Raw genomic sequence first — 23635 nt, forward strand, 5'->3', positions numbered from 1 at the left:
AATAGTGCAAAAAACTGAATTTCATCTTTTACGTATTTATTAAAAATATGTACTTCTCTGAACAAGTATGTATTGGCATTTTCTCTCTTGGGCATCATGACAGGCACTCAGGATGCAAATGCTGAGCACAAACAGACAAGGTTATATGGTATCTGATATCATAACATGGAACTTTTGGCCAGGAGAGGATCACATTAACAAATACAAAACTGGAACAGAGACAAGAGCTAAAAAGGAGAGAGAAACTGAGAGCCTACTAAGATAGATGGATTTGACCTAGGCAGGGGTGCCAAGAAAGACTTTCTTGAAGAAGAGGAATGAAATACTGGTGTATTTCTAACATCAGTATTCCTCTTCTATAACTTAAACTGGTTTTTGCTGTTTTATATACCCTAGGAATTAGCAACATATCACATGGCAGGAAATGACTACTAATTAATTTTTTAGAAGGGCAGATGCATAAATCCTGAGAAGCTTAGTGTCATTTCTTAGAGAGTTTAAATGTTAAGTATATTAAAATATAGTATTAATCAATCATATTTACAATCTTCCCATAACTCCCTTTTTTTGGATTAATAAGCCTATTATAAGCAAACAGACTGATGTTATGAGATATTAAAAACTCTGCACTATCTTGTGTTCTCTGAAAACTGTGCCTAGTTAGGGGGAAGAGGGAAATTAGGAGTTTGGGATTAACATATACACATTACTGTATGTAAAATAGATAAACAACAAGGACCTACTGTGTGCACAGTGGAACTATACTTAGTATCTTGTAATAACCTATAATGGAAAAGAATCTGAAAAGGAATATATATATATGTATGACTAATCACTTTGCTGTACACCTGAAACTAACACAACATTGTAAATTAACTATACATCAATTTTTTTAATGGTTAAAAAATTTTTTTGAATAGCAAATGAAAAATAAAATATGCCTAGTCAAAACCAAGGAATTGTTTACTCTTTGATTAAACATTTGTATTTTGTTTCCCTCATAAAACATCCATTTTATTCCTTCTAAACAGCACATAACTAGTTGAAAGCAAAAAGATAGCATGCTATAAACGGATATACAAGAAATTTTTACCTCAGAAGGAACATAATGATTGTAAATCACGATGTCCCTTCAGTGTTGATTATTGAGACCGTGAAGAGCAAAACCCAAGGCTTCTTCCATAATAATTAGAAAAAGCTCCCCAAGCTTTCATTCCCTGAAATTCACAATGCTTATTTTTAAAAAATGAGACATATAATATCCAGAAGAATGTCACTGTAAGCTACAGTCTTCTTAGGTAATCTCTGTGTGTGTTTTTATTTTTGTTTTGTTTTTGTCCTGCAATGATGTGAACTTATTTCCAAGTAAAATGCTTGAATCCAAACAAAACAAATCTGAGCAGGCTAGATTTTTTAGTGCAAGTTTTCCTTTCATTTATCAAGTCACAGAAATAAATATTTCATTCTGTGAGAGGATTATATTTCCTATAAGAATGATGTACATAATTACTTATAAGAACTTCCTGTCATTGAACTTGAGTTTACTTTTAAATGTCTTTTACTATATTCCTATAAAGATTATCAATCATTTTTGCTTTTATGATTTAGTGTTCACCATATAGCAGTGTCTCTTGCTATTTTCACTGGACATGTATATAATCCAGACAGACATTTTCTTTCTTGTAATTATTACTCCTCTCTGCTAGTATTTTAATTATTTATAGCCATCAGGCATTTATTTGTCTTTAAAGGCCTTCCAATCCCAATCAGAATGAATAAACAATTAAAAGGAAGAAAGATTTTGTAGGTTTTCTTTTCCTTTTGATCGTGTGTGTTCTATATAACACTTAAATTATTCTTTATGAAATTAGTATATCCAGGAAACTGGAGAATTATGCCTTAGGCTGGGTGAATGGAAAACATGTTAGTGCTTCCTTTGTAAGGTTTCCAGAGTGCCACAGGAGATTTCTAATGTGCTGCTTATTTGTGTTCTCCCCAGATCTTTTTCAGTGTATTATAATGCTGGAGAAATAATTAAAATGTTGCCTACCCTTTTCTATGTTCTACACCTCACTGAAAACATGTCAGCACAGAAAGCAAACGTTCATCATGTCTCAATATAAAACAGATCCTGCCAGGGATCATGCCAAACCCAACCAACCATGATGGTCAAATCAATGTATGTTTTGGTTTAAATTTTAATTTTTGCCTTTGCTTTAGCAATTTGACTCTGGTATATGTTGTTCCCTATGGCTTATCATTTTATGGCATGATAGTTACTGAAATTGACAAGGCTTCCTGCTTACCTTTGCAATGTATATGTGTGACAACATAAACTATAAGAGAAAGTGACATTTGACTCAATAAATATTTGTGTTATGTCCCCTACATCTGTTTTACAGAACTCCTTTTTTATTCCTCCATCAATATTCACTAAAAAATGCTGGCTTCTACCTTTTGTCTGGATGTCACAAATTCCAGAACCAGTGTTTCAATTTCCAAGTTAGACTTTTTATTGTTATTGACCCAAGAGATTTAATTCTCTCATCAGTTTATATTCACATCATAAAACATAAATTAATTTGGTTGTTTTTATTTATTTACTTATTTTGCTGTTTTGGGGGCTGGGCATGCGTACCATGCTGTGTGTTACACCATACAACCAACTTGTTGCTGCTGAGTCATTAAAAAACTGCAGGAGGGATTATATTTTTAAGTTGATATTAAACTGAGCAAAAAAATTAATGGGTCTAAACTTTAGTCATTCAGAAGCATGTTTTCTTGGATAAGATTATCCCTAAAGTTGTTAAGTGCTTGAACTCTCTATATTCTGATCCTGATTTCAAGTCTGTATTTTTCAGTCATTATCTTTGTGACTTTGGACAAGTTACTCAAGCTGCCTTGGTTTTAAATTTCTAGTTAATGGAATTTACCTCATAGGATGTGTGATATTTTCTTTGCTTTTTTTTTCCCTAGTGGTTTTGTAAGGTGGTATCCTGTTTCATACTACTACTGATTGTTTTTTGAGTTTTATATGCATATCTACTTTTTCTCTTTCTTGTTAACTTAAAATCATTGATGATTTAATATATATTGGCTTGACTGTGTAAAATAAGAAATTCAGTATGATTTTCAGCCCTCTTCATATTCCAACATTTTGTGATGTAGTTTATATATTTTTTAAAAACCTTGTCTTTGAAGAATAATTATTAATTATTAAAGCATTGCTTTGCTTTATAATCCATTAAATAATTATCCTTCTCTCTGTATAACTGAGTGATTTTTTTCTATAACAATCTGTAAATATTGATGGACAACTAGGTATCATTTTCTTCTTTATGACCCTTTTATCTCAGATTCTGTAAATATCACACTTCTGATTTCTTCCTACAAAGTATGTCTGCTCCTTCTCAGACTCTTTGCCAGCTTCTTTACTTCTCTTAGATGCCTAAATGCTGCAGATCCTTAGAGCACTGTCCTGTGTGGCCCCACAGAATTCTCACCCACTTATATGATTTTAAATACCCTTCATTTGAAAATGACTATTTTCTGTGTTCTATACTCATAACTGCCTATTTGATATTTTGTCTTGGATGTCTCTCTCAAATCTCAGATATATCCAAAATGGAGTTTGTAATTTCCCCCAATATCCCAAAGTGCTTCTGGTAAAGGAAACGTTTTATAACTTTTGTAGTGCCCCTCTATCTGTAATATTGCTTTTTGTCTTAAAGTCTGTATTTTTATAGTGAATATACTGAATACAGTGAATCGAACTTTCTTTGGGTTAGTGCCTCTCTGATCTACCCTTCTCAGTCACTTGACTCTCAGCCTTTTGTGTCCTTGTATTTTATGTGTAGCTATTATAAAGGCCATGTAGCTGTGTTTAGTTTTTAATCCAACAGGACAATCTTTGTGTTTTTACCCATGGGCTTAGTTAATCATTTACATTTATTCAAATTAAAAAAAGTATTTGGAGTGGTTACTCTCACCTTATTTTTTGCTTTCTGTCTGTTCTACTTTTCTCATGTTTTTTCTTAACTGTTTAATTAAGATTTTTGTTTTTCATTAGTTTTTTTCTCTGTTATTAATCTTGAAATTTTTGAAATAATTTCAGGCTTACAAAATATTTCAAAGATAGTACATTACTTTTATTTTTTTTCTTAAGACTCTTGTTTTAGATTTATATACTCATTTTAAAGCTACTTCTTTATATTCCATGCCTTCCTGACTTATTAGATTGTCTTTTTGAAATTATCTTTCTTCCACCTGAGGTACATCCCTTAGTGCCAGAGTATTTTTAGGAATAAAATTTTATGTTTTGTTTATCTGAGGGAGCCCATCTTCTGTTTTCATTTTTGATAAATAATGTTTGTGGGTAGGAGGTGTAAGCATTTTAGGTTGATAGGTTTTTTTTTTGGAGGGAGTTGGGGGGTTTTTTTGTTTGTTTTTGTTTTTTTTTGGTTTTTTTTCTTAGCAGTTTGCAGATATGCCAGTGTGTTCTTGCCACCATTATTGCTGTGAGAAAAACTGTTGTCAGTATAACTGTTGGTCCTCTGTTGGTTAGTTCTCTCTAGTTGCTTTAGGATCATGTCTTTATGTTTAGTGTTCCATGGTTTCCCTAAAATTTGTCTACTTGTCGAGTTTCCTTTTTATCCACTTCAGAATTCATTGGGTTTACTTTATGAATGAATTCCTATGTGCTATAAATTCTGGACTTTTTTAAGCAATATTAGTTTCCCCATTGTCTCTGTCCTCCCTTTCTGGGATTCTGATTAAATATATATTAAACATTCTTACCATGTCTACCAAATCTCTTAACCTCTTTATATTTTCCATTTCTTGTCTTCTCTAATATGAATTCTGAGTGATTTCTTCAAATTTGTCTTCAGTTTCAGTAATTTTCTTTTCATCTGTGTCTAATCTGTTGTTTGATCCATCCTTTGAGGCTTTTTTTGGTTTAAATTTGTAATGTTTTTTATTTGTAAAAGTTGTATTTCTTATTTTTCAAGTCTGTTCTTGTTTAAGAGACTGCTCATTTTTGTGGATCCATGTTTGTTTATTTAGAATTTTTTTACATAGGTTTAAATTATTTTGTGTCTAGAAATTTTAATGCTGGTTTCATTTTGATACTAAACTGGTTTGTTGTTTTCTTCATAACTTGTTATTGTGAATGCATATATGTGTTTATGTGTTTGTCTGACTTGCCCAACTATGTATTCCATTAAGGGAAAAAAAATCTCTCTATTCATATCTTAATATATAACTTACATCCTGGTATCAGGTAAGTTCCTGAAATACAGTCATTGAAAGGAGTCTTGTTCTTATTTTTTTCCTCATTTATTTCGTTATTGAATAAGTTAACTTTTTAAGTACTCCTTTTTTTTTTTTTTTAAAGAAAGACTCTACTAATGGGTATGCTTTCAGAGCCCTTGCATATCCCACAATGTCTGCTTTTTTGTCCTTCTTACAGTCAGCCAGGATTCCTAGGTAACGATCTTTTCCTTAGATCCCATTTTCTTGGGGTATTTAATATTTCAGAGAAATTACACATGAGTCATTCTTATCTACTGAAAATAATCTGTATTGCCTGATGGAGCCTGTTGAATTTTTATCTTTAAATTTGAAAGTATCATCAGAATATGGCTTCTTTTGGTGGGGGGGGGTTCTTTCACTAATTTTGCAAGGGTCTAAATGATACCTGTCTATCTGCAGACACTGGTCTTTCTTCAACTCAGGGAATTAGTGTAAATTTAGTGTACATATTTAGTGTACAATTTACATATTAGTGTAAATTTAGCAGTGTCCCTACACTTATCTCTGAGACCAGGCTTTCTTTCATAGGAGAGGAATCATGTAGCACAAATTTCTAGTTTTTCACACCTTTTCAGTTTCTAAATATAGATACAAGTTTTTATCTTATTTTTATTTTTAGGGGGTTATTTCTATAATGATATATCCTTTATCTAAAAACATCGATGCTTCAAAGATGTCTTAATAGTTATATATAAAGCCAGATCTTTATAGAATTAACTAGCAAATTAATCTGGTTTACTGAGTACCTACTATAGGTATAGTACTTTATTTGATTTTAGAATTTAATTTGGGAGAGTTGCCTTTTACTGTCTACAATTTAGCTAAGAAAATAAGATCTATACATATGCAAACCTAACAAGATTGTAAGAGATTGTGAGGCAAACTATGATAATGCAAATTACTGATGTGTAGTAAAATAAATGATTTCATAAGAGGAAGTCATCACAGCCAGGTATTTGAAAATTGTTGTGAATTAGAAAGACAATTATTGGGAAACCATTTTACTGGAGAAGAGAAAACAGTGATTATATCAGTATGGCCACAGAAGTATAGTAAAGCTATAGTATAGTAAAGGAGTGGAAACTGGTCAGAAGGATTGATTAGGTTGACTGTGAATAGTCTTGAATGCTAAGACGAAGTTTGTGTTGAAAGTAATGTGGGTTTGACACAGTGAAAATGGTTGTTCTAGTGAGATTAGAACAGTAACCATGGGCAGAGAGAAGTAGCCAGTTAAGACATCCTTGAGGAATCTAGGTACAGGATGGTAAGGATGTAGACTGAGAGTGGTCAGAGTATAGCTGGTGAGGGATGTCACAGTAGAAAACTAGCAGGACTTGGTAACTGTTGGGTAAGTTGTATAGGATCAAAACACTTTTGCTAATTAAAAGAGACATTGTGTATGAGACAGATTTTTCAACTTTATTAAGTGGGAGAATTGATATTATGAATGATGTAAGAAAATAAAGTATGACAGTGTGACAAGTCCCAGATCTAGAAATAACTGACACGATAATGAAATGCGTGTTCTCAAGCCAGATGTCTGGTGCTTTTGGCTGCCCAGGTTTTACCCCACTGCACTCTGGCTCTGAGAGCTGCATAGTTTGGGTCTTTCCTAATCTTTAGTCTCTAATAGTGCTGCCCCCTCAGGGTTTCTTGACCAATTCTTTCTTATTAATTATCTTGTTTCACAAATATTTACTGAGAACCTTCAGTATGTGCAAGACCTTGTGCTAGGCATGGAGAATAAAGGAGACGAAAATTGCTGTGTGGTACTTACGTTAATAAGTCAAGTCAAGTGCATTTTCACTAGTATTTTGTTGTCGAGGTTTTCAGGAGACATTTGTTTCACTCAAATGAGCAAGAGGCAAATACTTTTCATTTGGAGAGGACTCTTGTTTTTCGCAAACCATTAGTAAGTGGCTGCTTTTTTCCTGCAGTTTTGGAAATTTACAAATAACGAACTTTTCTTTTCATCTCCACTAGGGGACAGTGTGTTACCATTAGATTTTTTTTTCTTCCATATCAGCAAAATGTATACAGAAAGGAAATTTAGCCTCTAATTATTTTGATATGATATTAATTACCTTACAAATGTAACAAAACTTAAAATGTTTCTAAAGTATACAGCTTAGGATTTTTGTATATTGTATGTGTTATAATGGATAGATATATGGACATAAATAGATACAGGTTTTATTTGTTTAGAGTGATTGAAATTTTGTGGCATTTAGATAATTTTTGCACGAGTTCACCAAAACAAGGTTGGATGGCAGAAAGATATTAATACCAAAATATAAGGAAATTGAACTTCAGGACAGTTTTGTAATTCATGGAACTTGAATTAGGCTTTCGGTATGGAATTTGCTGAGACAATGTAATGTTTACCCTTCCAAAAGATCTGTGTAATCTCTTGAGACATCTAAAGCCTAAATAATACATTTATACATATATTTTAAATTTATAGATTTTCTTTTAAGAGAGTACATTGTGTTCTTTAGGAATGATGTGTATGGAAGATGAAAATCTCAAAAGATTTCTTTTTAGGTTGTCTATAAAGATTTGGAGAACAGTGATGTCATAGCTTTTCCTGCCATTCTTTGAGATAAGATCCTACAAACTCCACATAAATTTGATTCTAACAGCATACCATAAATTTGTTTATACCTCTTTAATTCAAGTACTGATATCTGTGTAGTACAATGATAGGGTTTAATGTTTTGAAATATACCTTTTAAAAAGTCCTCTAAGTTTTGCCAAAACTGGGTATAGTTTTGCCAAAAGTTGTCCTTTGAGAAAACTGAAAGGGACAGTGGATCAGTAAGAAATTCTGAGGATATGACATTACAGAAAATTGACCACTTGTACATTTGTAAAGTGCTACTTCTTCGTCATTTATTTCTGAAACTGCAGGCGTTACTTGTCCAAATTGTGAGGTTGATGGTGGGGAGCAGGGAAAAAAGCTGCTATGAATAATGGAGGTGCCATTTCATTCCCAATCTCCTGAAAGTAAAGTGAAAGTAAAGTGAAAGTAAAGAAATCAATTTTCCCTGATTTCCAAAGAGCTTGCCAAAGGCTTAGAGGTCCCATGAGAATTTGTGCATCGAGACTTTACTACTCTATGGAAGATGATAGATAGAACCATGGGAAAGAAACCTACCATCAACCAAAAAATAATAATAATAATAATTATATATATACATATATATATATCTCATACAAAAAACCTAAAGTACAGGATTCCATTGACAAGACTTAATTGCTCTAGAGTAATTTTAAAGTTATGTTTTTAAAAGATAATGATAATAGAACTTTTGTGCATCTTTTTTTTCTTTAATAAACTTATTTATTTATTTGTTGACTGTGTTGGGTCTTCCTTGCTGCGCAGGTGCTACTCTTCATTGCAGTGCATGGGCTTCTCATTGCTGTGGCTTCTCTTGTTGCATAGCACAGGCTCTAGGCGCACGGGCTTCAGTAGTTGTGGCTCGCAGACTCAGTAGTTGTGGTGCACGGGCTTCGTTGCTCCATGGCATGTGGGATCTTCCCGGACCAGGGATGGAACCCATGTCCCCTGCATTGGCAGGCAGATTCTTAACCACTGCACCACCAGGGAAGCCCCCATCTAAGCATAGCATATTTCATCCTAATCTTGAAATTACAAAGTGATAGAGAAATAGCTAAATATGATAAGTTTCTGGTTAAAACCCATGGTGAATTCTAATCCTAAATAATTCAGTTCAAGGATATAAAAATTTAAAATAGCAATTTTATATTGATTTTTTTTAATATTCTTCCTGATATTTAAAAAATCCAACTGTAAGAAACCCTTCAAAATCTCAATGAGCATCTGTAACACGCTGAATAAAATTAAGTACACATTTTTTGTTGTTACTTTTAGCTTAACTTCCATGATATCTTTCTTAACCTCTAAATCAGCAAAAAGCTATAACTTTGTGAATTATTAATATGATTCTTTTGGAAATCTTTTATTGAAAATTGCAATATTCAAACAAAAATGTTTTCTTTGTACAGATTTTGAAGTTTTTGGTGGGGATAAATATTCTCTGGAAATCTAGACAATTATGAAGTACTGATATTATGAGATAACAAATCAAATTTAGTCTCTGAATTTAAAGTCTTAAAACTAAGTTTTAAAATAACTTATTTTTCTTATTAGAATAAAGTGTTTATTATGAAAAATTTGAAAATATAGCAAAACATAAAAATGAAATAAAAATAGCCATAAATCTGTCATCCAAAAATAACTCTTGTTAACATTTTGATATTTTCCCTCCCAGTAATTTAAGAAACCTGATTACTACATCCTTTTTTTCCCTTTAGGACCAGTTTCTAGTTTATAATACAGCTGTAACCAAGAAAAAGAGTGAATGTTGTATTTTACAGCTAGAAGTTATATTTTTATTTTTTTATGAGAAGATAGAGTGCAATTTTTACTGTTTATCAAAAATTTGACATTGCTCTTAAGTGAACAAAACAATAAGATAACAAGTAATTACTGTCTGAAGCCTAGCCATGAATGTTGCTGGAGTTACAGATAGTAAGTAAACTGCCGATAAATTTAATTTGGGTGACTTTTTCTTAATTTTTTATTGTGAAAATTTGGGTACCCACTCTTCTTACAATAGCTTTATCACATTGATATGTCACTCTAAGCATCAGCCATTTCTTGTCCCAAAATATTTCTTGTTCATCCTGGACTCTACAGTATTTTCTTCCTCTTTCTCTCATCATTTGCTTCCGTCACCCTGAGGAAACATTCCTGCCTCATGTGATCTTACCATGCTCTGAATTCCCTTGTTCTCTCATGTGCAGCTGTAGCAATATTACCTACAGTCTAGTCCTGTACATATATTTGTACATTTCATCACATTAGTTTTCTAGGGATGGGGTTAACATTTTTCAAATTTTTTGTTTGTTTCATGGAGTAAATATTCCCAGATGACATGGCTGCTGACATAACCCATATTTAGTTTTCTAAATGTTCCAAGCAGGTTTCTTGGTGATGGTGGTAGGGTGTGTCAGTAGATAAGGAATAGGGAAATGGAATAGTAATGTGATTACAAGGTATAAGATGATTATGATAGTAATTCACCATTTTTCTCTCTTGCTTCAGTTTGGATATTTTTTTACTTCACTTCAGGCTCACTAATATTGTCTCTGGCTCTTTCCATCTCATATTAAATCAGTCAATTAATTCTTAATTTCAAGTATTATATTGTAAGATTGTAAAAATTGTTTTTTTATTTGAGATTCCAATTCTATGTTGAAATTTTCCAGTTTTCATCAACGTTTCCTTCTCTTCCTCTATTTTTTTTTTTTTTTTTTTTTGCGGTACGCGGGCTTCTCACTGCTGTGGCCTCTCCCGTTACGGAGCACAGGCTCCGGATGCGCAGGCTCAGCGGCCATGGCTCACGGGCCCAGCCGCTCCGCGGCATGTGGGACCTTCCCAGACCGGGGCACGAACCCACGTCCCCTGCATCGGCAGGCGGACTCGCAACCACTGCGCCACCAGGGAAGCCCCTCTATTTTTAAAATATATTTAATCATAGTTATTTTGAAATCCTTGCAGGGTAATTCCAATATATGGATCATTTCTGGGTCTGTTTAAATTGATTTTTTTTCTCTTGTTTATGGGTAGTCTATTTATTTATTTATTTATTTATTTTTGCTGCTTTGTGTTCGTTACTTGTCAAGTAATATTTTATTGTATGCCATCTGTTACAGAACATTATAAAAGCTCCAGTTTATTTTAGCTTCCTCCAAAGAATATTAAAATTTGTTCTGGCAAGCATGTGTGTTACTGGGAAATCAACTTGCTCTTCTGGAGCTTGTTAAAGCTTTGTTAGGGCAGTTCTAGTTCAGTTTTGTCTTTATTCCTAGGTTATGGGCATGATCTTTCAGAGATCTCGGCTGAAGGCCATGGGTGTTCACCAAGGTCTCCTTGTTCCAGCCTACCTCACATTTAATCTTCTAAGTGCAGTGCAGCTTCTGAAATCTCTGCTCATTGCTCCAGCTTCCCAGAAATTATTCTCTGCTAGGCCCAATGGAGTCTACCTGTGCAAGTGCCGATTAGGAATTGGCCAAATAAGGGGAATTTTCAGCAGAATTTTAGGACTTCTTTGCAACTCTCCCGTCGCAGGGATGTTTTTCGCGCAATCTGAGCCAGTTTGACAACTTTAAATTGTAATCTCTGTCTTTTATATCCAGAGAGACCATCATTCACTTGGACTCTATTTCTCTTCTTTATAGTTTCGAAAAATTCTCTCAACAAGACATCTGAGGTGAATGGTCTCTGCTTTCAAGGACTGTAGATATGCATTGGTTACTGTCTTAGATCCGCAAACCACATTTTTACATAGATTTTACCAGATTTAATGGTTATGTATGGTGAGTAGGTGTTATCAGCTATTCTGTTGTGGCTGAAACAGTACCCTCCATAAAAATAATAATTCTAGCAGCTGTTATTATAGAATATTTGTTAGGTATCTGTGATTTACATGTCTTACCTGGTTTAGTCCCTACAGAAGAATCTATAAAGTAGATAATATTGTTACCCCAGTTTTAGATGAAAAATGCAGAACTATAAAACTTTGATAATTTGCTCAAAGATATTTGACAGTTGTGAAGGCCAGTATTTGAATACCAGCAATCTGACTCTAGAGCCTGATTAAACACATCTTTTCTTGAAAAATAATACACTTTGTGTTTTAGATTCACAGAAAAATTCAGAGGATAGTACAGAGTTCCCTTGTGCCCTTTGTGCAGTTTCCCCTATTATTAACAACTAAGCCATAGTTTATGCAGATTACCTTGGTTTTACCAAATTTTTTTTTTTATTCCAGGATACCACATTACCTTTAGTCGTCATGTCTCCTTAGGAGACAACGGTCATGTCTCCACAGTTGGCTGTGACAACTTCTCAGACTTACCTTGTTTTTTATGAACTTGACAGTTTTGAGGAGTACTGGTCAGATATATTGTACTATGTCCCTCTATTGGAGTTTGTCTGATGTTTTTTCTCATGATTAGACTGGCGTTATGGGTTTTGAGGAGGGAGACCACAGAGGTATATACCATTTCATGATAGCATATCAAGAGTGCATACGATCAACATAATTTTTCAGTGTTCATGTTGACCTTGCTCACGTAGTTTTAACACTAAACATTTTTATTATATAATATTTGGAGCACACAAAGGAATGTATGCATATACATGTGCATAAATATGGATGATTGATAATAAAATGACCACCTGTAATGCCCCTCCACTCCCTATCTCCATCAAGGATTGAAAACACTGTTTTGCATATCCACTTTCAGCAGGAAATGCTTTTTAAAGATTTATTTCCTTGCATTTTTTACTTACATTATCAATACTTTTATAGAGGTATGGAATTTTGAAATGAGTTTGAAATCCATAAATTGTTTGTCTATCTAATTTTTGTACATACTAGAATTTTCTTAGTATATATATGTCTCTCCATCTTGTTTAAGTCAGCTCTTAAAATTCCATATTTTTCAAAGATGGAATGATTGAGGTCAGGCAGAGAGGGAAAACAAATATTTAGTGGAATAACATAGGTTCTTCTCACTGAATTCTAGTCTTCCCAAATGATTCCTATAAAAAATTGCCAAAGTAATCTTTAAAAGAACAATCTTACTTAAATTTGTTAGTAGCTAAAGATATGTAAGTTGTGGAGCAATCAAAATGAGCATGGAAGATTTATTCCAAGATAGAGAAATGTGATTTTTCTAGCCCTAGGATCTTAAACAGGTTTCCCCCCTTCATTTCTTTGTTACCATGCTGCTTTCATTATAAGTGTAAACTGGTTTCAAAGAGGCTATACAGATAACCTTTTTCTGTTTATTTTTGAATGGGAAACCTTAATTATCATCATCTGTTGTATATCTCATTTTAATGAGACTTGGGAGTAGATGTGTATCATACCCTGCAACATTGTAATTAATTAATTATTGAGTGACAAATACATATCTATAGTTGGTTTGTATTTTATTCAGTTTTAGAATACTATTTCTATATTTATAAATGGTGTGTCATGAATGATATCTGCTCCTATATAAGTGAATCACATTTTAAGCTCAAACATATTTGGCTTTTAAATGATTTGTTAATGTGATTTGATATTCCGGAAACCGGTACAGCATTTGAAATCCATTATTGAAATGTCATTAAAACTCACTCACAAGAGGCAAAGTAGCCACCATTCAGCCCCTGTGCATCTTCCCCAGTTCCACCTCTTAGAACACAATCAGGGAAACTGATGGGAAAGAATAGTTTAAGCAGAGGTGATCTCTTACTACCATCATCATAGATGAGAAACCCAGGCCTGGGCTAGTGGAGGCGTGGTGGTAGTGGGAAGGCTTCCATAAGATAATATTCTTCTTTGTACTGTTGCCAGACTTCTGGCTAAATATGTAAATAGGAGCAAACAAAGTAACCAAATAGTGGTCATTGTTAACAAATGAGTCAAACTGAAAGGGTGAACATATGTCTATCATTGTCAACCCTCCTTTGCTTTGAATTTGTTATAATTTGTGGAGGGCAACTGTGTGTTAGGCATTGAACTAAGTTTTTTGTATTCAAAGATAAAATATTCTTTACATCAAGAAACTGATCATCTGGTGGAATAGATCTCCAGCTAAAAAGACGATTAGAATTCAGTGTGCTAGAGGAATTCATAGCTATGGAAACGTATAGATTCATCTCCCTCAAATTGGGTTGAAGAATAGCAGTCAAGGGAGATTTCAGGAGTCACTGATATCTGAGTTGAACCTCAGAGTAACTAGGGTAAGCTAGGCCAGGAGAGGGAGTGGAACAGCTTTTCTGGCAAAGGGATTAGCTGGTGCAAAGGGATGAAACCTTGAAAAATGGCTTGATTGGGCAATCTTAAACAGTTCTACATGGCTTGGAGAACTGAGTGATTTTAAGGAAATGGTAAGAAGAGGCTGGAAGGATAAAAGACCTTCCAGGTAAAGGGTTAATACTTGATCCTGAAATTTAAAGATAGCCTTCAAAGGATTTTATGCAGGATAATGATGTGATCAGATTTTTACTATTTAAAATCAGTATTTTCATTGCTGTGTGGGAAATGGGATAGAAGAGGACAGACTTCAGAGAGACTGTGAGATTGTTTCAGTGATTCAGGGCCAGAGGTATTATGCTGGCAGTGGCAGTTTGAGTGGAGTATATGGATTCAAGAAACATGAAGGAGGTAAAAAACAATGGGTCCTAGTGATACACTGAATGTTGGGATAAGGCATTATGGACGATGCCGAAGTGTAGAAATTGGTTACCAGATCCCTCTTTTTGAACCTAGCACAATTCATAACCCAAGGATTTAAGATATTAACTCTCTTTCCACTTTCATTTTCCCTTCATATTATCATCCCCTCATATCTTCAAGAAGCCTAAATAATTAGAAAAAACAGAATTTCATAGGCAATATGATTTCAAAGGGAAAATCACATTTTAGCAACTTGTGAAATAACTCTTTTCACAAATCTGCCTGATCTTTACTTCAAAGACAAGCAGGTTTTTTGTTTTGTTTTTTTCCTCCACACCAGTGCTCACAGTTTATAACAAAGTCTGTTGTTGAAGAACCCTCAGGAAAAAAAAAAAAAGGTGAAGAGAAGGCTTGTATCATCAAAGAAATATTCACACTTAAGTGAAGAGCCAAAGTTGGTCTTCAATATTGGATTAAGGGAAAATAATCTTTTGTTTCATATTATTAGCTTTTGAAATTGTGTCATTGCTTCTTTTGGTACCTTCAGCAGATATTTTTTCTATAATGGAAGTGGTTATAAAAGCGTTTCTCCTTTATTTGGGACAGTGGCTGTGGTTTGAGTTCTATGCAGTGCTGAGCCCAAAGAACAGCAAGCCTTGCAGTGTCTCCTTGAACACATAGAAACAGGGTCTGTGATTGTGGTTGCAAGGGGCTAAGGAGTGGAGGAAATGGGGAGATGTTGGTCAAAGGATACAAACTTCCGTTTATAAGATGGGTAAGTTCTGAGAATTTAATGTACAGATGGTGACTATAGTTACAGTACTGTATTGTATACTTCAAAGTTCCTGAGAGAGTAGATCTTAAACGTTCTCACCCCCCTTCCAAAAAATGGTAACTATATGAGATGATAGGTGTGATAAATAACCCTACTTTAGTAATAATTTTGCTGTATATATCACATCATCACATTGTACACCTTAAACTTATACAATGTTATATTTATGTTTATAAAGTTTTTCAAAAATAATTTTTTTTAAAAAAGAGAAGTAGGTCCTTATTAAATTTAATGTGTTGATATCTTTTCTTTCTAAAATAATTATTGTTTTATCTTTTCTTTCAGGATGAACAGAAGCTACAGGAAAGTTTAAGGCAAGGTGCCACCATTATTGCTGCCTTAATCAAAGAAAGAAATTCCGGACTCATTGGTCAACTACTGGTAGCATAAAGAACATGAAGAAAATTACCTACTGTGTTCTTAGAAACATTTACCTAAGTATCTCTTTTGTGCTTCTCTCCGAATTGTATATGGTAGAATGTTTAAATTGTCTTTTATATCTTTTATAATTTGCAGGATGTGATGCTTAGGTGAACTTGAAAACTTTTTATGCATGTCAAATATAAATTGCTTAAACCGGAAAAGAACAGATAAGTGGAAAATAATAGCCTTCACGTAAAGAATGTGTGCCTTTTCACAAAGGCATGAAAGGTAAAATAGAAATAATGATGAGTCAGCTAATTCTCCAAGGAATGAGAATTTAGGAAATGTCAACTATTATCTCTCTGTTAATTAGTAAATCACACTATAATGAAACTAATAAATAAGATTAATGAGTATTGTTAATTCTAACATTATCCTCTCTCCATGGGTTATTTTGAATTGCATTCCAATTTTTCACACCTTAAAATAAAAGAGGAGATAGCAGTGAACTCTGGCTTGAGTATCTGTACCATTAGCCTCACATTACCCTAGATCCCTAAAGGAGATATAATCTCCTGCTTTTCTAATGTTTTACAATTGTATGTTTTCTTTGGTTTATGAAATATAGTTTTGACTTACATTATTTTTAAAGGCTTCTGATTTTTCTGAATAACTTTAAAAGAAGACTGGAAAGCTTCATGAAAGTGAAGTTATTTTGGTCAATCTTAAGTTAGTCTTCTTCTAAAAGGAAGAGAGTCTATTGCACATAAAATAATTAATTTTCTTTTGATACGGATAACTGCTGCCTTTTTTAATCGAGTTCTTATTCTTTCAAATTTCCACTGGTATATACATCTTAAATATTGATAATTTTTCCCTTACCTTATATTTTACAGTTTTGTCAATCCAGTCATTAGAGATGCCTTTTATTCTATATATACACTTCATAAAACCACATAGATCAGATTATGCCAGGGCTTAGGCTGCACGTGGGAACTATAAAAATTGCATGAAATGTTTTCAGTTAAAGATAGACTATGAAATATCTACCTTGTGCAGTCTCTTCTTAACATGTTGGGTGATTTTGCCTTCATTTCTCAAGGATCCATAATAGTAGGAGAGTTTATATTTTACATTTAAATAATAGTGAGTAGAATATAGAGGAAATGAAGTAATTATTGCAATTCATTCTCCTAAATGAAATGTGTTGTTTGAATGAATCTCAATTCCTGGTCTCGCCACTTTTTCTCTCTTTCTCTAGGGATGTTAAGAAATATGAAATAAATCATTTAATTAAAAATCTTGAGGGTGGAAATATATGGGCAGTGTGTGGATTTTGGTTAGAATGTCTGTTGTCGTTAAGGCAGGTTGGCTATGTTGTAAAAGGTCATAGGTGCGCCTTTTGTCATCTTCAGGTGGAAATGTTTTAAGAATTTGAAAAGTGCTCATAAAGGCAAAAGGGGAAAAGTTATGAAGATTTTAAGGAGAAAATCAGTGCCTTTAGGTACGTGATGGGAAACTAGGCAATCTCTGGCACAAGCAACATCACTGTATCTATTGAGTGCTGACTGAGTTACCTTAGATTTCAACAGAAGGGAATATTATACCAGACAAGAATTTATCTTGGGACAGTTAGTATGCCTTTACCCTAGGCAATTGTAAACATGTAGTGTTATGAGATTTAATTAATAAAATATTAAGATGACGATGTCTGAAATCATCATCATCATCATTGTGGCATTTAATTTTTTTCTTTATAGTTTACAAAGTGATTCACAGCATTGAAAATAATTTAAAGAAATCTCCTCACATCCTTTACAGTTTAGATGGAAATTGAGGCTCAGGGATCCTCAGTACCTTCTCCAAAGACACATGTCTGCCTAGTAGGAAAAGGCAGGGCTTAAACTCAGGACCACTGAGAATAAGTTTTAAGCTCATTTCCTCTCTAACAATGATTGCGGGCAAAGGACATCCAGCAGAGAGGCCTTGGGAAATGAGCCAGAGGCTCCGAATGAGCGTTGGAGGAATGGACGAGGAGGGACAGATCAGTCCAGTGACCTGAGGAAAGTCCTGAAGCTTTTGGCTTTCCAGCCATCTTTCCAACATACAGAATTATAGCTAAGGATAAAGGGAATGAAGAGAATCATTGGCCAGGAGGGAAAGATAAATTAGTTGTTTTTGTTATTTGTTAAGAGATCCAGAGGCAACTTTACAGTTATATATTCATCTCCACTTTGGGAAACTTAATTACTTTCATGATAACTGTCCATTTTCACTTTACTTTTCAAAATCCCTTTAAAAATTATACTAAGTATGCCTGAGGTTTGCTGAAATTGCTTTCTACCTGTGCAACTTTTGTGGAAAGGCTGTTTTCTTTTTAAATGTATGCTACTTAATTACATGCAATTTAAAGTTAACCTCTTTAGGAAGTTAACACAGTGTGATCGGTAGTTTGATTAATGACATATTGGTAAGAAGTAGTATTTTTTTTTCATGAAAGTGCTCAATTTGCAAGATGACTTCTTGCAAATAGACTCATCTACCGATAAAAGTCAGACCCCTATATTCTACTGAGAGCCATTCTTATTGTGGTCACTTTAAGCATTTTGCATTGGTTTACCAGGAAAACGCTCTTTTCTTATGCTAGTTTACTGTACATTTGACCCTTGAACAGCACAGGTTTGAATTGCACTGGTCCACTTATACGTGGGTTTTTTTCAGCAGTAGCTAGGAAGGCACAATGGATACAGAAGACCGACTATAAATTATGCACAGATTTTTGACTGCTGGGAGGGTCAACGCCTCTAATCCCTGTGTTGTTCGAGGGTCATCTGTAATTATACCTATCACATTTTACGTTTTATATATATAAATACAATATTCATTTTATAAAAATCAAGTTGTAGTAGTACTACATTTTCTTATGTTAAATGTGTAAATTTTACTTCCTTTTAATGTTGAAACTATATCAAGGAAACAAATGATAATATTTTAATTAAAATGTGAAGAAAGCCATTTAAGAAAGATTGAAATTGTTTTAAAAGTTTAATTCAAAAATAAACAGAATAAATGAAAGATACATATTGTTTTAGGGTTTATTAATATGGTTTAAAATACGTGGACAAGAAGTGGCTGTGTAGCTGGTGTTTGGCATTGTAACATTAATATATGTTCTTGTGTGGTTTTAGTTTCAAAACTGAAAAGGTATGGATCTTTTTAAATGAAAAGTAAGAAACTACTACTAAATATTTTTAATGTTCTCTTTACACAACAAAATATAGGTAATTGATAACTAAATTATTGATATTTTAAAATCTAATGACAATTTTCATTGATATTTAGTGTATATGTACATATTTTTCAAACTGACTCAGTCTCAACTGAATAACTGAATAGAACATTCTCAGATTATAAGTGTGATGTTTTACATTATAGGAAAATAGAATTTGAGATTCAGATATGTTATTCTGTAAAATATATTAAAAATTTGTAAAACCAGAAGTCTCAATCAGATTTTTTTTCTTTCCCTCATATTTAGCAGGTTTACCAGCAATTACTGTGGCAGCTAAGGATATAAAAGCTATACTTAGGCACAGTGGAAAAGAATATTGTGACCACTTAATAATGTCTACATGGGTATGGTGGATTGAATTACTGTTTAGCAATATTCTTTCCCTCCATTTAGTTTCCATATGAGGAATATATGTCCACTTCATGACTTTGGGATTCATCCTGTGACCTGCTTTGACCAACAGAGTGAGTCACAAGTGGCAGTGCACCGCTGAGACTAGGCTTAAGAGACCCTGCGTGTTGCTGCTTGCTCTCTCCCACTTCTGCCACCACCATGATGTACACACTCCACCTGGCCTGCTGCCTCCAAAAGGAAAACAAGAGCCGGGATCACCTGACCTCCAGCGAATTAACAAATGGATGCAGAAGCCCAGCTGAGATCAGCAGGGTCTCCAGCAGAGAGGTGAGCTCAATAAATGCTCATTGGCTTTTTTTTTTTTTTTTTTTTTGCTAGTACTGAGTTTTGAATCATTTTATTGAACACCAGTTGGTAAGCAAGGAAAGAAGATCTGTGGCAGTGTGTGGTACATTTGCTCTCACAAGTCTAGGATATATCTGGAGACACACATTTTGCTAAAGCAGAACATTTACCAGGAGAACTGTTGGTTAGGGCAATGATCCCAAAGTATTACAAGGTTCTCTGGATGCCTCCTTCCCTAGTTAGTAGTTACTGAAGGAGAAAAATAGACCTGAATGTTATAGAAAAGTTTTCAAAAGAAGTTAAACTTTTTTGGGCCTGAAATGATATTGAGTTAAAATACGGGCAACTAAAATAATAGATAGTAGAAATAGCTAACATTTGTTGAATGATTACTGTGTTCCAGAAACTGTTCTTAGTGCTTTTGCATGTACATAACTTTTTTTTCCATAATAACTTCGTGTACTAGGTAGTATACCAGTCTCCATTTAAAAGATGAAGAAACTAAGGCACATACATTTTGAATAACTTTGAGTAACACAGTCATTCAAGCACCAAGTGGGCAAAATCTGATTCAAATTTGGTTATCTAGCTTTGGAGCTTATATTCCTAAGCATGATTCTTTATAATATTATAAAACATACTATTTTTTCCCCCATGGAACGGCACTTTATTTTAAATATAGCAGTGTGTACACATCAATTCCAAACTCCCAATGTATCCCTCCCCCCATCCTTCCCCCCTGGTAACCATAAGTTTGTTCTCTAAGTCTGTGAGTCTGTAAAACATACTACTTTAAGATCCCTTAAAGAATGACTCTCAAAGATGGGAATCTCAATTTTATTTTCGTTAATAGCAAGAGAAAGAAAATGGGTAAAGCGCATTACCTTTTAGTGTTGCTATACTCTTCCTTTCCTTTGTGCATTGCTACCCCCAACACACAAACCTATTTTAGAACATCCTTGGATCTGCATGTGCCAGTAAAACATACAAACACTGATACTCACATACAGTTATTATCACTCACAGAGATGGCAATCTCTGTGAACTCTAAAGTTGTTGGGATTTCCTCAGGCAATGAATGATCAGACATATTTGGATAACAAAAGTGGAAGATGAAAAAGTAGAAGGAAATACTTCCTTGATGAATCAGAGTTGCATACAGACATTTGCACCTCAGCAACACAAGACCTGAAAAGAGAAGTTGAAATCCATTCGCTGTCTTTATAAGAGAAAGGAAGGTCTAGAGAAATGCCCAGGCAGGAGGAAGTATGAAGTCTTCCCTTGTCATGAGACTTTCCTAAGCATGAATGTTCACAGTGTTTGCTCAGTGGGAAAATTTGGGGTGAATGGTGTCAGTGTGATGAGCTTGACCTGAGCAGAGCCAGGAATTTTTTCTCTGCATATCTGAAATATTAGAACCTTCAATTTTTAAAAATGTCTTCATATTTGAAAGTTGCTAAGAGAGTAAATCTTGAAAGTAATTACCACAAGAAAAAAATTTTGTAATATTGTATAGTTACAGATGGTGCCTAGACATAGCATGGCGATCATTTTGCAGTGTCTACAAATATTGAATCATTATGTTGTACACCTGAAACTAATATAATGTATGTCAATAATACTTCAATTGAAAAAGATAATTTTTTTTTTTTGCGGTACGCGAGCCTCTCACTGTTGTGGCCTCTCCCGTTGCGGAGCACAGGCTCCGGACGTGCAGGCTCAGAGGCCATGGCTCACGGGCCCAGCCGCTCCGCAGCATGTGGGATCTTCCCGGACCGGGGCACGAACCCATGTCCCCTGCATCGGCAGGCGTACTCTCAACCACACCACCAGGGAAGCCCGAAAAAGATAAACTTTTTAAAAATTCAAATAATACTATTCAAAGGAGAAGTCCCACTTTGTGTCACCAGCAAAGAGTGGGCTGAACCCTGTGTTGGAAATTATAGCCTTTACAAACACTTTCCACATTTCTGTGCTGTGATTTACTCTTTCCTGGTGTTATTGTAAATTGGAAAACTCATTATGCAATTTTGATTTTTCCTATTCTGTCATTGGTGTCCAAAAACAAATATAGTGTCTCCTCAGTCTGAAGTTCTGTCTTCTTAAGTATTTGAATAACCAGCTCTTTTTTTTTAATTTGCTCATCAGTCTAATAATTAGTTCCTTAAAAAGAATTTCCTTTACCACTCCCATCTCTGTTTTGCCTCTTCATTAGAATTTAAATTATATAAAAGCAAGAACTTTGAATCTTCATATGATACCTTCTAGTGACTGTCTAGAATAATATCTGGCACAAAATATGTGCCCGACATTGATTTGGCGAATGGATAAATAATCTGAACTCTTTTTTAACGCATGGAGCTGAAACCTGAATTTTGCAGTTGGTGAAATAACATTGATCAGTTTGGCTTTCTCAATAAATATTGATTAGGTAAATGAAATATTACAAATGGTATTTTCTGTGAAGATTGAGAAAGGACTCTGACGACTACATGTGATGATGTTGGATTGCCAGGACTTAGGGTCTTCCCTGGTGGTGCAGTGGTTGAGAATCTGCCTGCTAATGCAGGGGACACGGGTTCGAGCCCTGGTCTGGGAAGATCCCACATGCCGCGGAGCAACTAGGCCCGTGAGCCACAACTACTGAGCCTGCGCGTCTGGAGCCTGTGCTCCGCAACAAGAGAGGCCGCAATAGTGAGAGGCCCGTGCACCACGATGAAGACTGGCCCCCGCTTGCCACAACTAGAGAAAGCCCTCGCACGGAAACGAAGACCCAACACAGCCCCAAAAAAAAGTAACCTAAAAAAAATCGTGCAGGGTTTTATCATGACTCCTTAAATAACTGTTATATAAGGAGCTTATTTTTTTTCAATTTTAAGTCTTTATTAAAATATACATTACCACCACCAGATAAAAGATTCACATCTAAATTTGTGCAGCACCAAACACAAAATCTGACTTTAACACGTTAGTGTGTATTGAGGAAAAAATCAGGTTTTCTGTTGCTAATGAAAGTACTATAGAATAAAAATAAAAGTAATTGGATAGTTTTTAGAAGTCTTTACAGCTGAAATGCGTTATGCATAATTACTTCGTGAAGATGCTACCAAATAATCTGAACAGGTGTTAAAACATCTCGGTCTATTTAGCAACATAGACGAAGCCTGGATTGTCTAATGCACTTTTCTCTTCTTGTTTAACCTTAATTAATCCTTGCAGGGTCTCTGTGAGGTAGGTCTATATCAACCTTGTGGAATGACAATTACAAAAAGGCAGATGCAGAGATTAAGGGCTCATGATCACTCAGCACACTGGAAGCCAAACTGAGTTTAGAAATCCAGAATTTCTGATCTTACCTTCGATACTGTTTCAGGGAATTAGATTACAACTAGGAGGGACTGTTCTTTACTTGAGGTTTTAAAAAATCTGATTAAAATCTACATCCAGAATTTTACCTGGATGCATTCCCTCATTTTCCATTTTGCAAAATTGCAGGTAAGCCAGAGGCAAAAGCTTCCACAAAGCAATCCTAGTGATCTTTTTGACCTGAGTGGAAACATGATTTGAGATTTCACATGGAGGCCAATTTGGTAAGAATTTCCACTAGTCTGTGGACTGTAATAATCTCATTTGGATGAGATTTGGCAAAGCATCTAGTAGATTAACTGAATGAGGTTTCTGGAGCTTGCCCATTTTGGAGCTATCCACTTTTTTCTTTGTTCTACCTCATTATAAAATGGGCTATTGAAATTGGTTGCTATGTTGGTATGTCAGCTTTTTCTTTTTTTTTTTTAACATCTTTATTGGAGTATAATTGCTTTACAATGGTGTGTTAGTTTCTGCTTTATAACAAAGTGAATCAGTTATACA

At 34.4% G+C, this 23635-nt stretch overlaps 1 protein-coding gene across 3 annotated transcripts in view; it reads left to right on the forward strand.

Moving 5' to 3' along the window:
* The window catches only part of CRPPA (CDP-L-ribitol pyrophosphorylase A), a 305310-nt gene extending 286035 nt beyond the window's left edge, over nt 1-19275 (forward strand). For 2 of the 3 annotated variants that reach the window (XM_081244007.1, XM_081244006.1), the window contains one exon: nt 15697-19275. In XM_081244007.1, coding sequence (XP_081100133.1) covers nt 15697-15801 — 105 coding nt within the window. In that variant the 3' untranslated portion in view covers nt 15802-19275. The remainder of the gene's footprint in view (nt 1-15696) is intronic. The other variant, XR_014016649.1, reaches the window with a different exon arrangement.
* Nucleotides 19276-23635: the final 4360 nt, after the last annotated feature.

Source organism: Mesoplodon bidens, assembly GCF_964165515.1.
Source record: "Mesoplodon bidens genome assembly, chromosome: 9".
Classification (NCBI taxonomy): Eukaryota; Metazoa; Chordata; class Mammalia; order Artiodactyla; family Ziphiidae; genus Mesoplodon; species Mesoplodon bidens.